Genomic DNA, 23,456 nt, shown 5'->3' on the forward strand with positions numbered 1-23,456 from the left:
CATAAAAAATTGGAAACTTTAATAAATATCTCTTTAAAAAAATCATTTTGAACCATCTTGTGAATTTGTGATGTTAAAATTTAAATCTGATGTTAAGAATTTAAATCTCTTAAAAGGTTCAGTTTCAGAATCCTTTTTTTTCCCCTTTGCAAATTTTGCCACCTATTCCTTCAGGCTACGTGCTGATGCTTGGGCACCTTCAATAGATCTAGTTGCCTCTTGGACTGTCTGTGTGAAACTGATAAGAGGAGCAGAGCGAAAAGAGACAGGGGGCGGGGACAGTTCCGACCCGGAAACTAGGCGTTGCGCGTGCCACTCTACCCTGTAAGAAGTCTAGGAGCTCGTTCCCGGCGCTCGGGTCTGTCGCGCTGCGTCACTTTAGTGCACCCGCGGCGGTAGTCCCTAAGGGGAGGGGCGTGCTGGGGCGTTGGTGACGCGTTTCACCTGCGCACTGCCTGGCGGCGGACAGAGCGGAGAGGCGGTGGGATTGAAATGCCGGAGGCGGGAGGAGGTGAGCGGCGGCGGCGGTGGGTGGCCTCGTTGAGGAGGCGGAGGAGAGGCCCGGCACGTTGTCACAAAAGCCATGCGAGGCAGGCCCTGAGCTGCCTCTTCTTCTGGTTAGGGTTACTCGGGAGAAAGTCCCGCCGTGGCCCAGAGAGGCTCAAGTCCCTTCGGTCGGCGCAGGCTGAGCAGCCTCACCGCCTCCCTCCTGGCGGGCTTCGCGCCCTGGAGGCCTCTCCGCGCCTAAGGCGGCGGCTAAACGGCAGAAAGTCTTTCGAAAGTGGTGTTTGCTTACTTGAGATATTTATATGCTGCTGTTTGCATTTTTTTGGCTTAAGGGCTAGGACATGAATGCCATCAGAGCAGCTTACAAAAATCAGTACTGCGTTAAGAAGCTGCTTGCTTGCAATATATATATATATTGCCAGCAAGCAGCTTCTTAATACAGTACATACACACACACACACACACACACACACACACACACACACATATACATATACATACACACATATATATACTATATACACACACCCCAGACATACCATACGAGGGAAAAGGAATGTGAGGGAGAAGGTGGGGAGAGGCAGGCTCAAGCACAAGGTTTTAAAAACTGCAGCCACCACTAGTGGTGCTTCAGGCTGCCTTGCTTTCGCTAAAAAGTAGCCACTCTTGTGAAGCACCCCGCCTCCAGTGTTAGAAACTGATTTATGAAAGCTAGGAGCTAAACAGCACCTTAAACCTAGGTTACGAGTGCAACAACAGAATATTTAAGTGCTTTTCCAAAAATAACAATACAAAGCTGCAAATGAATGAACTGCAGCTGAAATCTTATGTTCATTTTTCACATGCTCTAGTCCTCATCTGAAGACTGCAAAAAACAAACAAACCCAGAGCCATGCTCCCCCCCCACCAGTATTCTTACGAGGGTATTTTCTCCAGTCTTCAGAGAGTGGCTGGAAGTGGGGAGGTAGAGAAAGGCCCTCCTTTCCTTCCACTGCAGTTTTAATCTGAAATCATAGGTGCAGTACTGTGCCCAGACCTTGGAAGCTGCTCACGCTAATGAAATTCCTTGTCACAAAACGCACCTAGAACAATGGCCGTCTCAAACGCTGCCCACCTTGTCAGATCCAAGTGCAGGTGGCAACATCCAGGGCAGTGCCTGCCACACACTCTTCCTTTCAGACAGGGTAACTTGTTGGCAGTCAGAATCCTCACAGGAGGGGCTTTGATGGCATCACTGTTTGAGCCACCCCAGAGCACTCTTCTCTCTCACACACACCCAGTTACATCCAGGAGCAGAGCTGGTGATAACATTCAGGTCAGGAGGCTGAGGCATCTCCAGCTATGCAGCATATAATAAATGGTATCAACCAACAAGGCTGAGGTCCCAGTTTGAGGCCTTTCTTTCTCTCCTCTTGGCAGCTTGCTGAAATGACACCACCATTTGGCCATATCCGAGGCACGGAGATGACTGCCCATCACTTTCCTCAGCACAGTTACCTCTTGGTAAGTAAGAGGGTTTCACAGCAGTTGATCTCTGTGCTGTTTTGCCTTGAGTTTCAGAGCTGCTTTTGCATATTGGAAGGGTGGAGACCTGGGAAAGGGGCTCCTCCTGCTGGTTCTTGGCAAACTCATATCAGTATTGTGGGTAGACCAGGGCCTGGGTTCTTCACATCTCAATTTGATCAGGTTGGGAATGACCTGCTCACAAGTGACTGATCAAGGGTTCTTTGCTTTGTCTGAGGTAGATTTATTTTCTCTTCTGTTTAAAACAGGATAGCTTAAAGGCTGACTGTCTGAACAAGCCTTTCGCCCAGAGGTGCCATGATCTTGTGACTGTCATTGAAGATTTTCCTGCCAAGGTAGAAGGCTCATTACTTGTTCAGGCCTATAATATTTCCTTGTTGTTCTGCTTTGGAATGTATTGACCTTCTCTGATAAAATATATATGCTGTCAGGGTAGGGCAGACTGCCTTGTTCACTCCTGCCTAATGGAGAGAAAACATGAAAGAACCCAGAGCAACCTCACATGTAAATGCAGACACAACTACAAATCAAATTGACAAACTGAAATAGAGAGGAACTGACTTGAGGGATTCACTTCCATTTTGCTGAAGTCTGCTTGTCAGGTTTTGTCCAGTATTTCCACTAACTGTCAGTCTTGGGTCTCCTGGGAATAGTAAATTTGGCACAGATTGGTTTCTAGACAGAAAATGCCTTCTGTGGTTTGGAGCCCCTGGGAAGCCTTTGAGTCAAACAATGTATATCTTTGTTTTGAGCTTTTCTGTTTCTCTTCCCTTGGAAGGAACTTCATGCCATCTTTCCCTGGCTGGTGGAGAGCATCTTTGGCAGCTTAGATGGCATTATTTTAGGTTGGAACCTGCGTTGTTTACAGGGAAGGGCAAACCCTGCTGAGTACAACATTGCCTTGGACTTTCTTGATGCTGGGTAAACCTCTTTATTCAGGAGGGCGGTGGGAAGAGCTCTGATGTGGTTCCAAGGGTTACCCCCTATCCTTCTGAATGTTTTCTCTCTTGCTGACTTTTTTTGGTAGAGGCCCAATGATGAAGTTGGTTTACAAGCTCCAAGCTGAAGAGTACAGATACGATTTCTCTGTCTCCTACCTTCCTGTAAGTATCTGGGAAAGGAGGTGATAAGATCCACACTACCACTTTGAATCCAGGATAAAATAGGCAGTTTAAGTTCCTAATCCTTTATATGGAAGTCCCACTGATTTCATATGAACATGTTGAGATTAAAATGGTAAGTTTGAAACCTTTTCCGCTCTCTGCGGCGCACAGATTCTGCCTGTTCCTCAGCTTGCTGAGCAGTGGGAGCTGAAGCCTTAAACTCTTGAGCTACAACAGAGCAGAAGGGGGAGGTTTAGGGCTCCAGAAGTGGTTATTGGCATTCCACACCCCAGATCTCAGGGGGGCAAATGTTTGTACACCTTAAGGGCTGTTTCAGTCATAAGGTCTGTATTTTGTGTCTTAATTATGCCATTGTTCTTTTCAGGGCCCAGTGAAAGCCTCAATACAAGAGCGGATTTTACCAGAATGTTCTTTGTACCACAACAAAGTCCAGTTTCCTCCATCTGGAGGCCTGAGCTTGAACTTGGCCCTTAGTATCCTTTGGACAATAAGCCCAGAATGGTTTCTCTTCATGTTGTGTATATGTTTGGGGTGGTGCACAAATCATGCAGTAGTTCAGTGATGCCAAACAGTTGGTGGTGAGAGGGAGACCATTCTGATTCTTGCAGCTTTCCAGGTTGATTTCTTTGCCCTCCGCTTAGCAAGGCCCTGGATGGAAGTTGTGTTCCCTCTCCCAAATTACATGAGAAGGGGCCAGCAGCTGCACATTCCACCCAAACTTTTCAAAACTGCTTGCCACACAAGCTGCTCCAAGGCGATTGCATATGAGTGGCTCCTCCAGGTGAAGATAAATTGCATGGAAAGCCCATGCTCTGCCAGCTCTTAGAAGCCTGGGGAACAAGCGGATTGTTACACTCCCACCAGTTTCCCCACTATTGTGGAGGGAAGTCATTTTGGTTCTTTGCATGGCTGCAGCCTGCAAACTCTGATCTTTCTCAGCGTCTATCTTGGATTTCTCCCTTAGATGTTTTTCCTTCTGTTTTAGGTGCATGTTTAAGTGTCTTGCCATGTTGATAAGGTGTTTAACAAGAAGGGGCACTCCCACCTTCACACCCAAATCCTGAGAATAGAATAAAACACTGACTATAGACACTTCGTTGGATGGTCTTGAATGGCCAAGACTTGATGCTTCTTCATGTTTTCTGTTGGACTTTATCCTTGACTCTGCTGCCAGATCCCTTTGAATATTACATGTTCTACTTTGCATTAAGCCTGATTACACCGAAGGTAAAGAAAAAGGCAGCTGCTTCTTTCAATGCATTGCCTACTGTTTGCTATGCAAATGAGATGAGAAGTTGCAGCATAGTTCCGTGTCTCTTGTGGTTTATCCCTTGTTAACCCACCCTCCCCTCCACACTTGTTTGGTGGTGTAAAGTCAATATTTGTATAAATAGCTTCTTAAAGTGCTTGAAATACTCTGCCTGTCGGTCTTTCCCTTGGCACTAAAGTGTGCTTAACCGTTTCAGCTTGTCACCTGAATGCTTTGCACTAAGAAGAGAGTGGCAGGGGTGTAGGGTTGCTAAACAAGTGGGGATAGGGGGGCTGAGCCCTGCAGAATTGCCCCTTCCTAGCAGGTCCTCATTGCCTCTGTTGTTGAACTCTCACTGTAGCATGTTGTGTACCAGGCTGGTTTCTGACAAAACGGCAGAGAGGGTGGTAAAATCGGCATGGACCATGCCAGGCTGTTGGTGGGAGCTACCGTCATAGAGGACTGCTCCTCCAGAGGAAAACAGAAGAGGAGCCGGGCATAGTGTGATAGATAGAAAATTATGCTTTTGAGTAGCTTGAATTTTTTAGGCTTACCCATAAAGTTTTCTATTTGAGTTGATACCACAAGAGGAATGACTTGGGATTCTCTCTCTCTCCTCTGTGTTTCAGAACATCTCCACGGCCTATCATATCAGCATGTCCAACAGTGCTTACTTTGTCCTAGTGGATCGGTACTTGAAGTGGTTCCTGCCCACAGAAGGGATTGTTCTTCCACCCCCCTCCTCTTCCGATGCAGGAGGGGCCGTCCCATCACCTGCTCCCCGGTCAGTACTTGTCCTAGTTTTCCAGATTACAGGTTCATGGTGTACAAAGATAGTAGCAGGAGTCATCTCTATATCCCAGCCAACAGTATAACTCTGCTCTTGCAATGAAGCTTTGAGTAGCTGAATTCTAAATTTCCATCCAAAATGGAGACTAAACCCAATTTTGGGGAGGGGGAAAAAATAAAAAATGCTGTTCTACACTGATGGAGGCCATGGTGCAGATTTTCCCCTGCTCCACTTTGTCCTTAGGCCCAACCCTGACTACTATCCTGTTTGGGTGACCCTTTTGGGGGTTTTTTTAACTTGTGTCTTTTCTTTCTCTTCCCATCTAGATCTCCTGCAATGTCGTTCAGCTCCTACGGGATGCATCCAACAAGCCTTCTAAAAAGACATGTTGCTCACCAGACTTCGGTGAATGCAGACCCTGCTTCCCAGGAGATCTGGAGATCGGAAACCATGCTTCAGGTGTGCCCGGGAGGGAAGGAGGCTGTGGTGTGGCGGCTGCTCTGCCTGGCTGTTGCTGCAAGCTCTTCGGGGATATTGCTTTAGCTCAGCAGGGTGGGGGACAGGCAATTTTAGAATACCAGGCCTACTTCTGGGTGGGGCCTGGGGAACTGGGGAAACACACCTTTAAGAAAAAGAAGCGTTTGCTTTGCCTGTAGGAGAGGGGGAGCCTGTCTCCCTCCCAAGTGTTGCTGGGTTACAACTCCCCATCTCCATCCCCTTTGGACATGTGGGCTGCTGGGAGTTAGAATCCAACAATATCTGGAAAGTTACAGAGGTGTATCTGATTAAATTGTTTTTTCTGAGGGGTTCAAGTAATCAAAAAGGGTTTTAGGGGTAGGCCTTCATTGCAGTTACGTGCCTTTTAGTACCTTTCTGCTGTTTCCCTGCCCCTGCCTCAGAATCTCAAGCTCTGGAGATCCCTAATCTGGGGGGGGGGGGAACAAGTCAGCTAGCACAAACGTACCTGACCACTTGGTTTCTTGAACTTGCCACATCCAACACTGAGCTATGTCTTGAAACAGCTTCAGACCAGACCCCAGGAGCAGAAATCACTCCAAAGGCCGGCTCTGGCTACTGCTGTAGTAGGTTCTTTGGTCCTATTCAGGCAGGTGAACAAGTTCTTCTCTTCCTAGGTTTTTGTTGAAATGTGGCTCCATCATTACTCCCTGGACATGTACCAGAAAATGCAGTCCCCTCACATCAAGGTAAGGGCCTGAGCTTGGCCATCTCTTGCTTGCTGGCCTGCCAGTTTGAGGGACTGCAGGGAAATGCAACTGCTGCTGCTGCCTAGCTCTGTTCTCTGCTTAATGACAAGAGCTGCTGAGTGAGGAGGGGCTGTTGGCACTTAAATAAAAGCAAGCTGGGGTTGAAGTGGGTTTCTTTGATACATCAGCACTCGAGAGAGGAGTTCCAGTCAATGGAGAATGGCTTTGCTTTATGTCAAAGCTGAGGGAAGCTCGATTCCCGCAGATGCAGGCTGTGAGCATTGCATGTCTTGGAATGTCTGTGTTGTTCGAGTTAGAAATAGTTAAAACTGCCTGAGAGGAAAGACATGAATTTGGTAGGCAGTCTTTGGCAGGCCCTAATTATGATGCTAGGGAAAGGCAAACATTGCTCTCCAGTGCAACTTTTTATTGAATTTTTGTTGTTTACAAAAACATGAAGACACTGAAAAAACAGATAAGTAACAAGGAAAAAAGGGGGGAGCAATACAGAGTTGCAGAATGAAATAACAACAGCAAATCAGTATACCAAATATCATACTTCACTGAATATCAGATGGTATTTAAGCATCGGTGGACCTCTGTGGGTGAAGGTTCTCTGCCTGCAGGCTGGGAGCTGTAAAGGGTCATCCCTAAACCTTAGCCTTTTTTGCTTGAGGAATTTATGTTGAACTTGATAATGTTTACTGTGGTTGTTGCAAGAACTCAGTAGGTCAGGGGTCAGCAAAGTTTTTCAGCAGGGGGCCGGTCCACTGTCCCTCAGACCTTGTGGGGGTCCGGACTATATTTTGGAAAAAAATATGAACAAATTCCTATGCCCCACAAATAACCCAGAGATGCATTTTAAATAAAAGCACACATTCTACTTCATGTAAAAGCACCAGGCAGGCCCCACAAATAACCCGGAGATGCATTTTAAATAAAAGGGCACATTCTACTCCTGTAAAAACACGCTGATTCCCGGACCATCCACAGACCGGATTTAAAAGGCGATTGTGCCGGATCCGGCCCCTGGCCTTAGTTTGCCTACCCATGGTTTAGTATTACTCTAATGCTAATCTGGAATCTCTTGCATAGAGAACCTGGGGCAGATTGGGGATTCTTCTGGTACACCACCCACCCACCTCCCTGCCTGAGTTGATAGAGACCATCTCTGATTTCGTATTGGGATAGTTTCAACTTCCGTGGTAGTTCAGGACTTCGTGGCAGCCATGGGGGCTGCCCCAGCATATCTTCGCCCCAACATGGATATCAGCAGGACACACCCTTGATCAGACAGAGGGATGGTAGTCTTGAGTGTAAGAGAATCAACATCTTTCCTCTTGTTGTGGTTGGATCATTTCCCATTGAGGTGTGGACTTTCTGCTCTGCAAGTGTGGGGAGACCTGGAGGTGAATGGATTCGTATTCCAGAGGCTTTAGGTGGATGTTTCTGCTGGTGTGCCTGGATCTCAGGAGAGCCTGGCTGTGGGATGCTGAGCTCTTCTTCTCCCAGGTGGCCAAAATGGGGATGCAGTTAGTTATGCAAGAAAGGACCTCTATGATGGTGGCTCTCCAGTCACTGAATGCTCTCTTGGGAAAGAGATGCTCACATGTCCCCTGAAATGCAGGCTTGTCAGAACTAGGTGAAGAACTTTCTGTTTTTCCAGGATTTCCAGTTTCCTTTTTAAACCCAAGTTTTACTCCTTTGTGGTACTTGGTTTCTTTATCGCAGGTTTTATTCTGGTGGTATTTTAAAATTTGTTTCTGATTTTATGTGCTATGCTTTGCATTTTCCTTTCTGTATTCCACCCAGATAACTTTTTCTTCCATTGGTGGTGTAAAAATGTTGCAAGTAAATAAAAACACCCTTGTATTGCCAGCGGTGGGGTGGGGACTGAGGGCTTGCTTTAGTTAGGATTTGAACTGAAAACGTTACACTTTCCTTTCTGAATGTGGTGGCATCAGCTCTTACATAATTTTACTGCATTTCTAGACACACACATACACACATCCTTCACCCTAAAGTCTTGGGAATATATGTGAGTAAAATCACTTAAAAAGTAAAGCCACCAGCCCCAAACAGTCATATGTTAATCAACAGCACCTGTCATCTGCTGAAGCCCGTATGCTTGGCAGTTCTCAGCAAAGTTTTTCTGAGTGTGCATGACATTGTATACAGTTAACTCCACTTCTTCTTTCCTCGAAAATGCCCGTCTTTCCTTTCCTCCCCCAGTCTCATGCTCACTTGCCATCCTGTTTGTGTTTCTCCACATGCTGTTGCAGGGAGGGAGGCTCAAGGCATCATTGTTGGTTGTGTGTATTCTGTTTGCATCCCATATTTTAATATCTGTGACAGTTTCTAGCACCAGCTGCTAGTGCGCTGCATTTCTAAATTTGAGAGTCCAGGGCCAGAGTCCTGGGGATCAGCCTACTTAGATCCAGATTTGCCATGTATACAGTCTTGGGGCTGCATACATACACTTTGTTTTGGCTCTCACTCTCATGTGGCAAAAACGGCCTTCCCTCTCTCCACCCTCCCCCAACTGATCAGCTTTGGAGGCTGACTTGAATATTTTCTCTTAATGTTTTCATACGGAACCCTGAGTTCCAGGCCCACAGTTGCATATTCCGCAGTGCAGGCAGAGTGAATGTTTGCATTGGAGCCTTTGCTCCCAGTGGCTTGAAATCCTTGGTGTTTGTTTACCAGGCTACGTGCCCTTGATTCATTGCATCCTCACCTGCAGCTGCTTTGCCTCTTCTTTGGCTTGGCCTGGCCTGGTGTACCCTTGATCAGATTAGCGCACACCCAGCACAAGGTGCAGGTGCAGGACTCCTTGTGTGGCTGCTTTGCCAGGGCCCAGTGGCGTTTGTTTGTGGACACACACACAGAAGGCCACAAACACTATGCAAAAGCTGATTGGAAAAGTCCTGGTAAATCTTGATACTCATAACTGTGACTTGGGTTTCCCAGAATCCATTTGCTGACGTTAAATTCTAACTGTTGCTGCAAAGTCTCGAACCACCTCCACAGTTCCAGGAGCCAAAATGTGTGTAAGAACTGCCTTGCTGGATAGAGAGAAGTCCCAGCTTTTCTCCAGTTTTGCCATTTTGAGCCAAACACTTCTGATAAGCCCACAATTCAGGCGCCCCCAGCCCTTTCTGCCTAATACCTCTCTCCTGTCCCTCGCTGCCAAAACACCTTGGCGTTTGGGTTCCAGAGAAGAGCTTGCAGCCTGAAAATGTTTGTGCAACATGAGAAAAGGGGGGTCAGACTTTGCTTGAGGCTATTTTGCGCCAAGGATGTGTTGCTGCTGTTGTGTGTCCCTCTTCACATTGGCTGCGTTTGTCATTCATTTGTGACTCATTCTTGGGTTTTGCTTTTTGTTTTTTTCCTTGTCCCCCCCTTCTTCCTGGGCTCATTCTCACTGGTTGTTTTTTTCCTGTTTCTTTCCATTTTTGTGTTTGCCTCTTCAACCCCTCCTGCCCCCCTCCTTTTGTGTTCTGTCTCTCAGCTGGAGGTTCTCCAATACCGGCTCAGTATCTCCAGTGCCCACCGCAGTAATCCTGCCCAATCCAGCTTCCAGGCCCTCCACACATACCAAGTATTTTCAGTTTTCTTTTCTTTCTTTCTCCCTCCCCGCCATTTCATTTTATTTGTCTAAAAATTAAAAAGAAAAGATCCTTCCTGCAGTTTGCGGTGTGGTGTAGGCAGACATTGGGGGTGTGGAAAAGTACATTCTGTGGGGCTGCTGTTGTAAAGAGGATTTTGAGAGTGACGTGGGCCTGTTCCTGTGGGCCTATTATTTCCCAGGGGGCACAGAAAACAATGCCAAGTCCAGGTGATGGATTTTCCCAACGCTCGCTCATTCTCCCACTTCCTTACCCTAGGCAGCAACAACCTCCTGCAATGCTCCACCCACAAAAGGAGGGGTAAATGTATCGGGCTTCTCCTTTCTATGGAGTTGCCAGAGTCTGGTGACTTTGAGTGTGTCAGAAGCTGCCACAGCATTGCTAGGAAAGGAGCATGTCCAGTTAGATCAGCTGGTCACGAGCTTGAGCGCAAAAGCCATTTAGCTAGCAGCTTCTACTCTCTTAACTCCATTGGGTGATAACTGCAGAGAAGAGATGAAGGCTTTTAAGGCCCAGCCTAGCTTAGAACTGATGGGGAACCTGTGGAGAACCTCCAGACTACCTACCAGGTCCATCCTCCCTGACCATTGGCCACATGGACTGCTGGGAATCTCGGCAATATCTGGAGGGTTATAGATGCTGCCCATCCCTGGATTAGGAAGAGCACCGGGGTCTGCTTGCAAGTCTTGATGAAAGGAGAGGTTTGGAGCACCCCTTTGCCACAGACGTTTGCTTTGCTAACTGGGCTGTGTGCTGCTTTCTCACCTTGCTCCTGTCGATGAAAGAGGAGCTTGGGGACAGCATTAGTCCTGCCTTGATTAAGTGTGTATGTGGGTGTCTTTTTAATAAAAACACATACAGACATCATCATAATCCGCTTCCAGTTAAGAGCAGCTGCACAGGGCTAAAAACCCCATAGACAGCTTGAAAGGACTCATTTGGGGGATTGCATGTTTGCAGATCGTAATGAAAATGTGCATGCACAGATCATGGCTGCTGGGATTGGTTCTTTGTTTTACTTCATCCCTTCAATTCCTTGGTGGTGACGGGAGCCAGTCAAAAAGGCATTGTGTGTGGTGTTCAGCCGTGAAGATCCTGCCTTTATATTATTTTCAAGAGCAGCTTTCTCGTCTTCATGATTTAAAAAGTGGTTACAGCATCATCTTAGATGCTGGGAATTATTAGGAGTTTGCGGTGTTGGGATCACCTTGTGAATCTCCTCCCCAAAGGTGAGATTTTTGGTTCATTAACTCCCATCCCACTTCCTCCTATAAAATGGGCCTCTTCACCGGAATTGTGGTGGGCCCCAGAAAGGAGCAACCAGAAAAAGTGTTCTACACCTCAGGGTTCAATGTAATAATAATAAGGTAATAAAGGCATGGCTACACCTTGTCCTCAGTCATACCAAATATTTTGAGAGGGGAGAAAAATCTTGGATCAGCTGGGATTCTCAGTTTAAGCATAGCAAAGTGGTTTTCCCTTCACTGCAGGAGGGGAAAACATTTAGCCTTCGCAATATATCCTGCAACTCCCGTCATTTGCCATTGTGACTGGGGCTGACGGAAGTCGGAAGTCCAGCCACAATTGGCAGGGCTATTCCAAGGCATTTTGCTGCCTAAGGTGGAGCAGCAAAGGGGAAGTGCATAGTATGTCACTGCCAGTTCAGACTTCATGAGCTTATTGGTGGAATTGGGGTGTGTGGTTTTTAACCCCGACATGTGCATCACTTAATGCTGCTTACATTGAAATGCACTTGTCATCCAACTGCCCATTCACCTATTTTGGAGATATCATTTTGGAGCTCCTAATGATTCCTTTTTGTTTTAACCACCCTGAACAATTCGGTATCACAAACAAACCTTGCTTCCTCACTACTTACCCCTAAACTCCATAGGTGTTTTATGAACAAGTTAAAAAGTACCTGTCCTCCTTTGGGGACCCTGTTTCTTTCATTCCACCATTGGGAGAACTGTCTTAATTCGTTCCCAGTCTCTGCTTCCTGTTCCTTAACCTTTCCTCAGTCCACTAGGGGATCCTTTCTCTTATCCCGTGATTGCAAAGCTTCACTGGCAACATTTGGCTGGTGGGTGGATGTTGTGCTTGTGCTTTCTACGAGGTGAGCAGTGGCAGCGGATGCCCTGAGTGTGGTCAGGAAGGCAAAGTAGTTTGAGCCACTTTGTGAACAGCCCTGGGCAACTTAGTCAGAACTGTACTGGAATGAGTTGCTCACGCTCTTCTCAGCAGTAGGCGAAATTACCTTCCTACACTCAGGATGGAAGTGTGGGACACACTTCCCTTCTGCAATTTGGTTGGCCAGGAACTAAACTAAAGGGTCTGCGGACACCTCTTTGCTCTGCTCTGTAGCGCTTCAGCTTTCTTCGCCCTTTCTCTCCACCCCCTCCTCCCTCCTGGCCTTCCTTTCTGGCAGGGAGAGGACATACTCCTTTTCCCTCTTCTCCTACTCCTCTTCCTCTTGCTTCTGCTTCCGATCCAGGAGTCGTTTAAGCCGACGGAGGAGCACGTCCTGGTCATCCGGCTACTCGTGAAGCACCTCCATGCTTTCAGCAACAGCCTGAAGCCGGATCCTGTTTCTCCTTCTGGGCATTCCCACACTGCCAGCCCACTGGAGGAATTCAAGAGGTAGGTTTCTTCTAGGCTTGTTCAGGTCAGCACCCTGTGCATCAAGGAGTAAACGTGCAGGAGAGGGCCAGTTCTCATGATTTTTCTTTTTTTTAAAAAAAAAAATTATTAACCGACCAATCACATCAAATCAAACCAAATTACATAAATTCCAAATTACAAAGCCGAATTTTAAATATTAGTTGGGGGTACCCATATTTCAAGTTCCGAAGGGGATCCAATCATCTTCTTGCTTCTGCTTTAATGTCCACAAATCTGTCCATATGATGTTCACAATACTGTCCAGTCCTTTCTTATTGTTTTCCACATCTCCTCTTGTTATTCTCATATATTTTTCCTTTCTCTTTGTGACCTCTGATGCTCTCCAAAGCGGGTTAAAACAAGTTGTAATCCTGTGTGGATATTTTTATTCATCCAAGAACCATATTCAGACGGTTTCCGTATATCATCACTTCCATAAATAAAAACAGTCTTAACGTCGTTAATCTTCACAAATCTGTCGCCTTTCTCCAACCTCTGAGGAGGTTCACCAGGAATGCAGTCCGAAAACAAATCCATTCCTCCTCCCGGTTGTAAATCCTTCAACAAAGCCTGGCAAGATGGCGACTGTTTTTATTGCTGCGTCACTCCAAAAGCTCTTATTCTTTACTCAATCTCCATAAAACATACTTTTGGTTAAAGTTCATTTCCACACAGTCCTTAAACATCCTGCTTAGGTCAGTTAGCCGACGGATCCAGTATGAGGAGGGGTTCTTGGTTAATCACATAGAAGAAAAGAAAAAAAAGTTTTCCCCCCCTCCATCCAGTCCCGCTGCCGACATACCCAGCCTTTGATGTGTCTTCTCCATGAAATATTCCTGCTGCTCCAACCCGTCGCTCTTCTATCACAGAGGTCCCTTCAGTTAGCAGTCTTCACTCCCCTTCTTCACTTGAAATATGTGCATTTGCTTCTTCCGAATTAATTATTACAAATTGCTGCAGCTAGTGGCGTGATCAGGGACAGCATCCAGGAGAACCGGAGTCCACACAAGGGCATTCTGCCTAGTGCCCTCACCCCCTTCTTTCGCATCTGGGGGTGATTTATGGGCACAGCAGGCAAGGGCAGTGTTCCCCATATCCTTGGGGCAACAAGGGAGGCTGCCTACTCCCATAACAGCCTCTTAATTACCTCGTGTGGGCCGGAGAGATGTTATTGTCAGCCATCTTCCAATGCGCCCCTAGTGCCCCCCCCCCCCAGCTCTCATGATTTTTCTGTTCCATGAATCCTATCTCTGTTCCCTGAAGAAGAGAATGGAATAAAAATCACAGATTCCCTCTCTGGAATAAACCAAGAAACTAAGCAAATTTCACAGACTCCTTTTAAAACACACAAGCATGCATAGAGTTGACATCTCCTGTATGGTGCGTTGAGCTGAAGAAGCCTCTCTGTTTCCATTGTGGTTGTTGTTGTTTAGTCGTTTAGTCGTGTCCGACTCTTCGTGACCCCATGTTTCCATACCCAAATGTTATTCTTGCCTCCTGCTTTGCTTATCTTGGGGGGACCTCTCTTGTGTTTGCAGGATTGTGATTCCCCGGTTTGTTCAGCAAAAACTCTACATATTTCTGCAGCACTGCTTTGGTCACTGGCCCTTGGATGCTTCATTCAGAGCTGTAAGTTGAACGTGCTGTTTTGTGTGGACTGTGCTAAACAGAGGAGAGTGCTAGGGCCAATTTTTTCCAGCATTCAGATTTATATATTTTTTCCATTCAATGTGATCATCAAACATGTGAGTGCAGCATGATTTGCAGATTGTGACCTCTGATGCAGAGTGGCTTATTCTTGTAAATTTTGGGAATGTGGTCTTTTTTTAAAAAGCGGGATCAAGTTTCTAGACCTCATAAAGCAAAGGAAAAAGCATGAAAATACCACGATCTTTTTGCCAAAGGCTTAGAAAGCCAATAGGTGTCTGGGCTGGCATCCCAGTGGATAAGCATCACCTGGAATTTGTCTGTTGTTGCTTTTATAAAAAGGCCAACCCTGGTTTCAAAACTGTTTTGCACCTGCACCTCATCCCAAGTGCTAAGGGCTGCATGGATAGCATAGGTAAGTCGGCACAGATTGACAAGGAAGCCTTTTTGTGCTAGCCGAAAGAGCCGCTCATCACCGCCACCACAGAGTTTCCACTTCTGACTCTGTCATCTCTGTATGTGTTGAGTGTTGGGAAAGCCAGTAGGACAAAGCTGCTGATCCTAATCTTCACAAAGTCCACAAGTTCAGGGGAACTAGTTGCTGAACACAACTCTTCAGTGAAACCAACTGTAATGAAAAACTAAACTTCTTGTCGCAGGTACTGGAGATGTGGCTGAGCTACTTGCAGCCTTGGAGATATGCGCCTGAGAAGCCCCTTCCAAGTGCCGAGTCGTCCCTGCCTCGCAGCGTGCCAGAGAAATGGTGAGTGTTAGGATGGTCTGAGTCACTGCAGATGGAGGGAAAACTCACCAGTTCCTGCAGTAAGCAGGTTGAGAGCCGTGTATGATGGTTCCAGGCCAGCCTTCCCCAACCTGGTGCCCCTCCAAATGCTTTGGAATACAAAAGGTCGGATCTGGGCAGTGACCCTTTGCCACTGGTGGCCACTTGTGTCCCTGTTTTGACTTGTGGGTGACTGCAGTGGTTGTGGGTGCCACGTGGAGAAGCTTTGCTGTATCAGACTTGTCCCCGATTCCTGCTCTGCCCTTGTTAGTGAAGGTCATTGTCATGGAAGTAAGAAGAGAACCTGTCACCAAAGTGAGGAGGCTTCCTAAGCCTCATCTCCTTAAATTCTTGCCTGCTTGGATGCACATTCTCCCAATTTGGAGGTGCTTACAGCATAATCTTGCAGGCCCACCTTACTCAGTGGCAGGGAAAGGGCAGTCCTCTTGCTGGCTATGTAATATGTCTCTTTGTGTTCTCTTAAAAGGGCCTCTTTTGTTCAGGAGAACTTGTTGATGTACACCAAGCTCTTTGTCAGCTTCCTGAACCGAGCTCTCCGCACCGACTTGGTCAGCCCCAAGAATGCCCTGATGGTCTTCAGGGTGGCCAAAGTTTTCGCTCAGCCCAACCTTGCAGAAATGATTCAGAAAGGTAAAACAGAGAGCATGAAAAACCTGCCCCCTTTCTGTCTGCCTCAGCAACCTGCCTGTTGCTTTTCCCTTTGGCAAACAGGAAAAGCCATCAGGGTGGACGAGGTGAGAAATCTGGTTGGCTTGGTTGCTTGTCTAAATCCCTTCCAAAAAGCTTCTGGTGTGAGAGCCACTGCCACTGACCCAGTGAGAATAGAAGCTTAGAGTCTCCCAAGCCCAAATCCTGCATGGCAACCTTCCTCAACCTGGAGTGCTCTGCGTTGTTTAGACTCCAGCCCCAGCGTTATACAACCACAGTGTACAATGGGGCTGCGGAAGGCTGCTATATCGCATCATGTCGGCTGACACCTTTACGTCCTGAGGGCAGCTGATCAGTGGTCATAAGATCAGTGGTCCTTTGGGGCTGTCAATTCAAGGTGCTAACAGTAACCTTGCAGCAGATTGCATAGGGGCAATCATGTAAAAGGAGTTGCTTCCCACCCTCCCGTTGCAGGAGAGCAGCTCTTTCTGGAAACAGACCTTGCCCTTCCTCACCGCCAGCACCGCCTCTTCATTAGCCCTTCGTCTCTTGGAGGGAGCTTCCTGTCATCCCGAGCTCCGACCATCACAGATGCTTCGTTTAAGGTGAAGAGCCATGTCTACGGGCTTGAAGGACAGGACTTCCAGTACAAGCAGATGTTTGGGCCGGAAGTCAGGAGCCTGGTAAGCTGCCACTTGTGGTTCTTGTGACATTTTGGGAGGTGTGCCTTGGTAGCCTTGCAGGTGCCAAGTCTAACAAGTTGCTTAATTGGGAGGTTTGAAAGAGCGGAGATTCTTCCTGACAGGACCTCTGCAAATTGAGCCTTCCCTTACTGCACCATAGCGACTTCCATTGATTTGCAAACCAGAAGTCTAGAACCACCAGCACTTATTCTGAGGTGTGGTTTGTCTCAGATCTCTTAAGACTCTTGTTTCCCACAATGCTTTCTCTGCCACTTGCTTGCTTGGTCAGGGCAAGCTTTATATTCCTGGGACCTCTGCCTTAGTTGCTTGCCTTGCTGTCTTTCATCAGGTGCTACGATTGTCCCAGCTCATCGGCCAGGCCCAGCAGACAGCCAAATCCATATCAGACCACTCTGTGGAGGCCACAACTAGCCATTCCTTTCTTTCCTGGTTCCGCTTTGGTTCAGCTGACTTGAATGGCTCCTACACAGGCAATGACTTGGACGAAATGGGGCAAGACAGCATTAAAAAGACAGATGAATACTTGGAGAAGGCCCTGGAATACTTTTGTCAGATATTTCGGGTATGGCAACAAAATATATCCCAATTATGTTTATTTGCAATGCAGGATGGTCTGATTAATTTGTGGATGGGTGACCTTTGCAGGGTCAAGGGCTGTATTCCCTCATGAGAATGGGATTGGGGGCGGGGGAAGGGGAACCAAAGTCAAGTCTTTTCATTCTCCCTCCATTTATATTGGTATACACAAACAGCGCACCCTGAACCTTCAGGCTGCTATGCCGAGGAGCAACAGGAAGTAAGTCATAGAATCATAGAATCATAGAGTTGGAAGAGACCACAAGGGCCATCGAGTCCAACCCCCTGCCAAGCAGGAAACACCATCAGAGCACTCCTGACATATGGTTGTCAAGCCTCTGCTTAAAGACCTCCAAAGAAGGAGACTCCACCACACTCCTTGGCAGCAAATTCCACTGTCGAACAGCTCTTACTGTCAGGAAGTTCTTCCTAATGTTTAGGTGGAATCTTCTTTCCTGCAGTTTGGATCCATTGCTCCGTGTCCGCTTCTCTGGAGCAGCAGAAAACAACCTTTCTCCCTCCTCTATGTGACATCCTTTTATATATTTGAACATGGCTATCATATCACCCCTTAACCTCCTCTTCTCCAGGCTAAACATGCCCAGCTCCCTTAGCCGTTCCTCATAAGGCATCGTTTCCAGGCCTTTGACCATTTTGGTTGCCCTCCTCTGGACACGTTCCAGTTTGTCAGTGTCCTTCTTGAACTGTGGTGCCCAGAACTGGACACAGTACTCCAGGTGAGGTCTGACCAGAGCAGAATACAGTGGCACAATGCATACATGACACAATCTTTACCATTCTGGGCATCATGCCATGGTGGCTGGGTCACACATGTGTCTGGCTGCCTAAGACCCAGTCATAGAGGGATATTGGAAGTAAGATTTCAGCACTGAACTCCTGTGTTTTTGGGTAGCTCCCTCCTGCTGGCTCTCCCGTTTCTTGGTGCAGTAGGGTTGCCCAGGAGACAGCAGGTGACTTAAGGATTTCCCTTTTGTACATTTTGCCTTTTTTCTGTGTAGCAACTGCAGATTGCTTGAGAGGCAAGCTTTTGAGAAAGTGAGTGTTCATAGAGCAGCCCTTCTTTGAAAATGATGAAAGTATGTTTTTTTGTGATGGCCTTCGAGGCATCTTGTCTCCATGCCTGGAAGGCTCACAGCTCTCTTTACTTCTCAGAGTTGGCTGCTTTGCTATCCTAAGAAGTGGTTGGGGCAACCCAGTCAGATGGGCGGGGCACAGATAATAAAATTATTATTAAGCTTCAAACTGTTCAGAGAGAAAGTGAGGGGCAGAATTTGATCCCTCCCTGTGGTGCAAGCCCCAAGCCTGCCCATCTCTGCACAGCCTTATCTCTGATATGCCACTTTCTGGCCTCAAGTGTTTGAAGTGGCTTAGATGGTATAAGAGAGAGAACGGAAACAGGTTTACACTGTATGGAGAGATTTCAGCACTTGCTGCTGTGTGTTTGGGCTACTTAGCTGCCAAGATGTGTCAGCTTGCCTTTTTGGTGTGTAGTATTTATATAAACAAGGGATGCGGGTGGCGCTGTGGGTAAAACCTCAGTGCCTAGGACTTGCCGATCGCATGGTCGGCAGTTCGAATCCCCGTGGCAGGGTGAGCTCCCGTCTTTCGGTCCCAGCTCCTGCCCGCCTAGCCGTTCGAAAGCACTCCTAAGTGCAAGTAGATAAATAGGTACCGCTTTATAGTGGGAAGGTAAACGGTGTTTCCGTGTGCTGCGCTGGTGCTGGCTCGCCAGAGCAGCTTCGTCACGCTGGCCACGTGACCCGGAAGTGTCTTCGGACAGCGCTGGCTCCCGGCCTCTTAAGTGAGATGAGCGCACAACCCTAGACTCGGACACGACTGGCCCGTACGGGCAGGGTACCTTTACCTTTATTTATATAAACTAATTTTCAAATTGATGTTTGCCAGTTGAATGAAGCCCAGCTGAGCCAGCTGATGTTGAACTGGGGGGCAGCTCAGGATAAGAATGGGAAGAAGCAGCTTCCAGACTGCATTGAGAGTGAAGACGGGCTGATTCTCACACCTCTTGGCAGGTACCAGGTAAGAGGGTGGCTGGCCTGGCCAGTTTTGCTAGGTTGCAGTCAACATTAATTTTTCAGTAATCTTGTGAGTAGCTGAAGATTTGAGTCCAGATTAAGGGCCAAAACAACCCTTGTTCAACACTCCTTGGAAGGGTTTTAGAGGCTTAGGCCAACCCCCAGACCCCACCCCAGTAGTGTTAAGAGAGTTTTTGTGTTCTTTAGTAGAATTCCTCTAAGAGGTACAGTGGTACCTCGAGTTACAAACGCCTCAGGTTACAAACGCTTCAGGTTACAAACTCCGCTAACCTGGAAGAGTTACCTCGAGTTGAGAACTTTGCCCCAGGATGAGAACGGAAATCGTGTACTGGCAGCACAGCAGCAGCAAGAGGCCCCATTAGCGAAAGCACGTCTCTAGTTAAGAACAGTTAACCTGAAACTGTTCTTAACTAGAGACGTGCTTTCGCTAATGAACGGACCTCTGGAACGAATTAAATTCGTAACTAGAGGTACCACTGTATAATACATCTTTGATTATTAACTTCAAAAAGAAAAACTGATAAAGAGTTGGAACTAATGGGGTTGAAAAGCAGGCCAGTCTTGGTCTGCTGCTGTAACCTTGCCTGAATTCTGCTTGTAGCACCTTTATGACTTAAATGAGTCTGCAATGACCTAGCCTGTATAGCTCTTAAAATTTTGAAGAGCTGCCGCCTTGTAAAAAGTCTTGAAGCTCTAAGCCTTTTAAGGGTGCAACTTAAAAGTGCAACTGTTCTCCTAGATCATCAATGGCCTACGCAGGTTTGAGGTGGAGTACCAGGGAGATCCTGAGCTTCAGCCCATCCGAAGTTATGAAAGCACCACTCTTGTGAGGCTGCTGTTTCGGCTGTCCTCAGCCATTAATGAACGAGTAAGTACTATGCAAAATCTCCTTGCTGCTCTTCTGAGTCCGTATGTCCGAAACTCTACACTCTGGGTGTTCTTTCCACAATGCTTGCCCTGCTCCTTTCTGTTCAGAAGATTGACACCTTTCATTTCAATCTGTTGCTTTTCAAGGCAGTTTGCAAGGAACACACTGTAATCATATACCACCATAAACCCTTATACACACACCCAGCAACAGCCCTTCATCTTCTGGATGCTGCCAGACTCTCCCTCCCTTCAGTCTCAGACCTAACAGCAATTGGAGCTGAGGCTTTTTCCTGGTAGTAAAGGCGGAAGCAAGCTGCTTTGGCCCATGAATGGGGCCAGGCTGGTCCTCTCCTTTGTGTGATCATCTTCCTGGAAGATGTAGGATGAAGCCTCCCAGTGGATCTCCTGGTCCAATGTCAAAGGCTGGAGAATTAATTTCACCCCTTAATGGGATCGGACCCTAGATGTGCTCTGTCCCCAAAGGTATCAGTCCCACTACAAGAAAGCCAACATTCTCTGCTTGGGGGATTGCTGGTGCTCTTGGCAGCTTTAAACATATATGACAGATGTTATTCTCTACCTTTGGCTTTCCTGAACAGCTGCATTAAAGGGAGCTCCTTTTGACTGCATTCCTGAAGCTGAAAGTGGGCTTGTGTGTTGGGCAGAATAGACTGATTCAGGTCCTTTCCAAGAAGACCTCTTAACAAAACCTATCAAGAAGTTGTTCCTTAATTTCTTATCATTCAGACATAAGTGTTTACCAAACATTCCTTATTTGCATTGACTTTTTTCTCTCCATGCTTAGTTTGCAGACCAAATGGAGAGACTCTGTGCCAAAAAGAACTTCCTTGGCAGCTTCTGCCGCTACCATCTCACCAACCCCTCCCTCGTGGAAAGGGCCAGGCACAGCCCACTGAGCCAGCAGAGGCTGGGGCAGATTCAACAGCCAAGAGTCAGCCTTCGGTTTCTGGCAAGCTACAGGACTCTCCTTTCTTTACTCATGGTATACTTCATTGCCTCGTGGTTCTGCATCAGTCCAGTGACCTGTACCTTCCTCCTCCTCCTGGGATATCTTTTCTATGCCACAGTTATGACTCTCCTGACTGAAAGGAGGAAGCCTCATCAACACTAACATTTTACTTTCATTCATTTATTCACATTGCTATAGGAATCCCCTCCCCTAAGGTCAGGGGCTCAGAAAGTAGGTTTTGGCTAATTAAGCCACAGGACTTTGATTTGAGCATCTTTTCTTGGGTTTGAAAACTTTAAATATTTTTAATGAAGTGGAACAGATTTGTGAACAGAAGGCTCTACTTTTCTAAAAGCCAAGTCAATCTGTAAATTTTGTTTTGATAAACTTTTTAAAAAACAAACAAACCGCAGGCTCTGTAGTGAAGATTTTGGTGGGGGGGGTGGGGGTGGTACAGCAGTGGGATTTGGGAGAATGAATCTGAAACAAGCAGCTTGGCTTAGAAAAAGTCAAGTGAATGGCAGCTTTTGAGCATCTCACACAAATATGCTGGCACACTTTTTTTACTCCCCATCATTGTAATGGGGCTTAGGCAGAGCATGTACACAAAGGGGCTGTGCCCTTTCACTTGAAAGCATGTGCTCAGTGAGGTAGATAACCATGTGTCCACCCATTGCTTGGATTTTCATACATTACTTAAGAACAATCCGGTCAACAATCTCCCTTCCTGCTGTTTTGGGGCCTATTCACAAGTCCAAATAATATTACGGAGATCTTGTACCTTGAAAGTGGATCTCTGTAGTGATGCAAATGCTTTGTCAAACATCTGGTTCCAGTTCAACCCAAACTTTACCGGCAACAATTCTGCAAGCTGGTAAAGCAGCAACAAGTCATGGAAAGCACTCATGCCATGTAAAATTTAAGGTGCTGGTATTTAGATTTCCTAGGAAGCTGAGAGCTTTGAGAGAATCTATGCAAGTGGAGGAACTGGTGAGTGATCCGAATGTAAGAAGAGCCTGTCAACTAAATCCGACCAAGGCATTTAGCCCAGCATTGTGTTCCCACGGTGACCAACCAGAAGCCTCTGAACAGAACAGCCTTGCAATCCCCACCAGCTGGTCTGCAGAGCGGTAGCCTACCTGAGACCAAATGGAGAGACTCTGTGCCAAACTGGAAGCAGTACATAGCCACCATCCCTAGGAGCTGTTATCCTTCCTGAATTTGTGTAATCTCTTTTTAAAGTTGTTGCAATGTGCTGCCAGTGCTACATCCTGTGAGAGTCCCATCGTTTCTGTGCACTGTTTTGAATGTATTGGTGCCATTCAGTATCATTAGATGACCCTGTTGGGTTTCAATATTAAGAGGGGGGGTGGAATAACTACTCTCGTCTAGGAGCTATTGCCAGCCTTAGCCACCATGAATTTGTGGTAAAGCTGTCTCTGCTTCCAGAGCCAAGTCCGAAAACTCTGTCCCTCCCCCAGCCTATGGAGAGTCAATGGGTTGAAAGGTAAAAAGTTTATTCTAAGCCGCAGCATTAGAGGCATCTGCAGGATAATTCCAGAAAGGAGCAAGTGTGGAACAAAGGATGCACAAAGCATTTGTACAACTGTTGCAAACACACACGCATGATCTCCATTGGCTAGGGATGTGCATGGACAAATGCTTAAGTCACGCAGAGCCGTAGTTAGCCAGATTGTTTTGCTCCAGGTGATGCCTCCAGAGGGGCACCATTGATGCTCCAGGCCTGTGTGTGTGTATGCAAATGTGCATGGGTGGGTGTGTGTCAAACTGGGTGACCCAGGTGAAATACAGCTTACTTTTGTCCCTGTCAGGTGTTCTACCACAGAGCAGTTCCTTCTTGACCCTTGTCTCAGGCCAGGCGTAACTGGTCTTGCAGCTGCAACTCAGCAAGCGGATGTCTGGCGTTATGCACCTCAGGAGTTATGGCTCCCAAGTTATAGCACTCGGGTATCCTAAATATGTACTGCGTAAGCAGAGCATGAGAGGATGTGCTAGCCTACTTGTGTGCTGTGCTGTGTTTCCCCTGTAGGTTCTTGACACCCTCCCTGGGTCATGGCATCCAGCGAAGTCCCAAATGGCACCCAGGTATCATTCCAAGTTACTGGGCCAACTTTGGGGTGACTTGGGTCCTGCAAGATGGTCTTCAATCCAGCCGCTTGCTCTCCGTGCTCTGCGCCATTTGGAGACTGCGGTGCAGGTGGGTGGGTTGGAGAGCATAGGAACCAATCAGAATAATAATAAAATAATAAAATAATAATAATAATAATAATAATAATAATAATTTATTATTTATACCCCGCCCATCTGGCTGGGTTTCCCCAGCCACTCTGGGCAGCTTCCAACAGAACACTAAAATACAATAACCTATTAAACATTAAAAGCTTCCCTAAACAGGGCTGCCTTCAGATGTCTTCTAAAAGTTTGGTAGTTGTTTATCTCTTTGACATCTGGTGG

General features: G+C 47.0%; 1 protein-coding gene across 4 annotated transcripts; it reads left to right on the forward strand.

Annotated features, from left to right (window-relative positions):
- The first annotated feature begins 393 nt into the window (after nt 1-393).
- SMPD4 (sphingomyelin phosphodiesterase 4) lies at nt 394-21,388 on the forward strand. 4 transcript variants are annotated; one of them, XM_053368353.1, is made up of 20 exons: nt 394-511; nt 1,927-2,010; nt 2,280-2,366; nt 2,810-2,952; nt 3,059-3,134; nt 3,520-3,628; nt 4,330-4,382; nt 5,034-5,188; nt 5,521-5,653; nt 6,328-6,399; nt 9,911-10,000; nt 12,523-12,668; nt 14,228-14,318; nt 14,996-15,099; nt 15,605-15,768; nt 16,261-16,469; nt 16,819-17,052; nt 18,993-19,124; nt 19,881-20,009; nt 20,817-21,388. In XM_053368353.1, exons 2-20 carry the CDS (start codon nt 1,936-1,938, stop codon nt 21,141-21,143), a joined length of 2,529 nt encoding a protein of 842 aa, XP_053224328.1. In that variant the 5' UTR covers nt 394-511; nt 1,927-1,935; the 3' UTR covers nt 21,144-21,388. The 4 variants fall into 4 exon arrangements, with proteins under 4 accessions (XP_053224328.1, XP_053224331.1, XP_053224330.1 ...); XM_053368354.1 differs by having other exon boundaries at nt 507-527; XM_053368356.1 differs by lacking the exon at nt 19,881-20,009.
- Nucleotides 21,389-23,456: the final 2,068 nt, after the last annotated feature.

This window comes from Podarcis raffonei, chromosome 16, assembly GCF_027172205.1.
Source record: "Podarcis raffonei isolate rPodRaf1 chromosome 16, rPodRaf1.pri, whole genome shotgun sequence".
Classification (NCBI taxonomy): domain Eukaryota; kingdom Metazoa; phylum Chordata; class Lepidosauria; order Squamata; family Lacertidae; genus Podarcis; species Podarcis raffonei.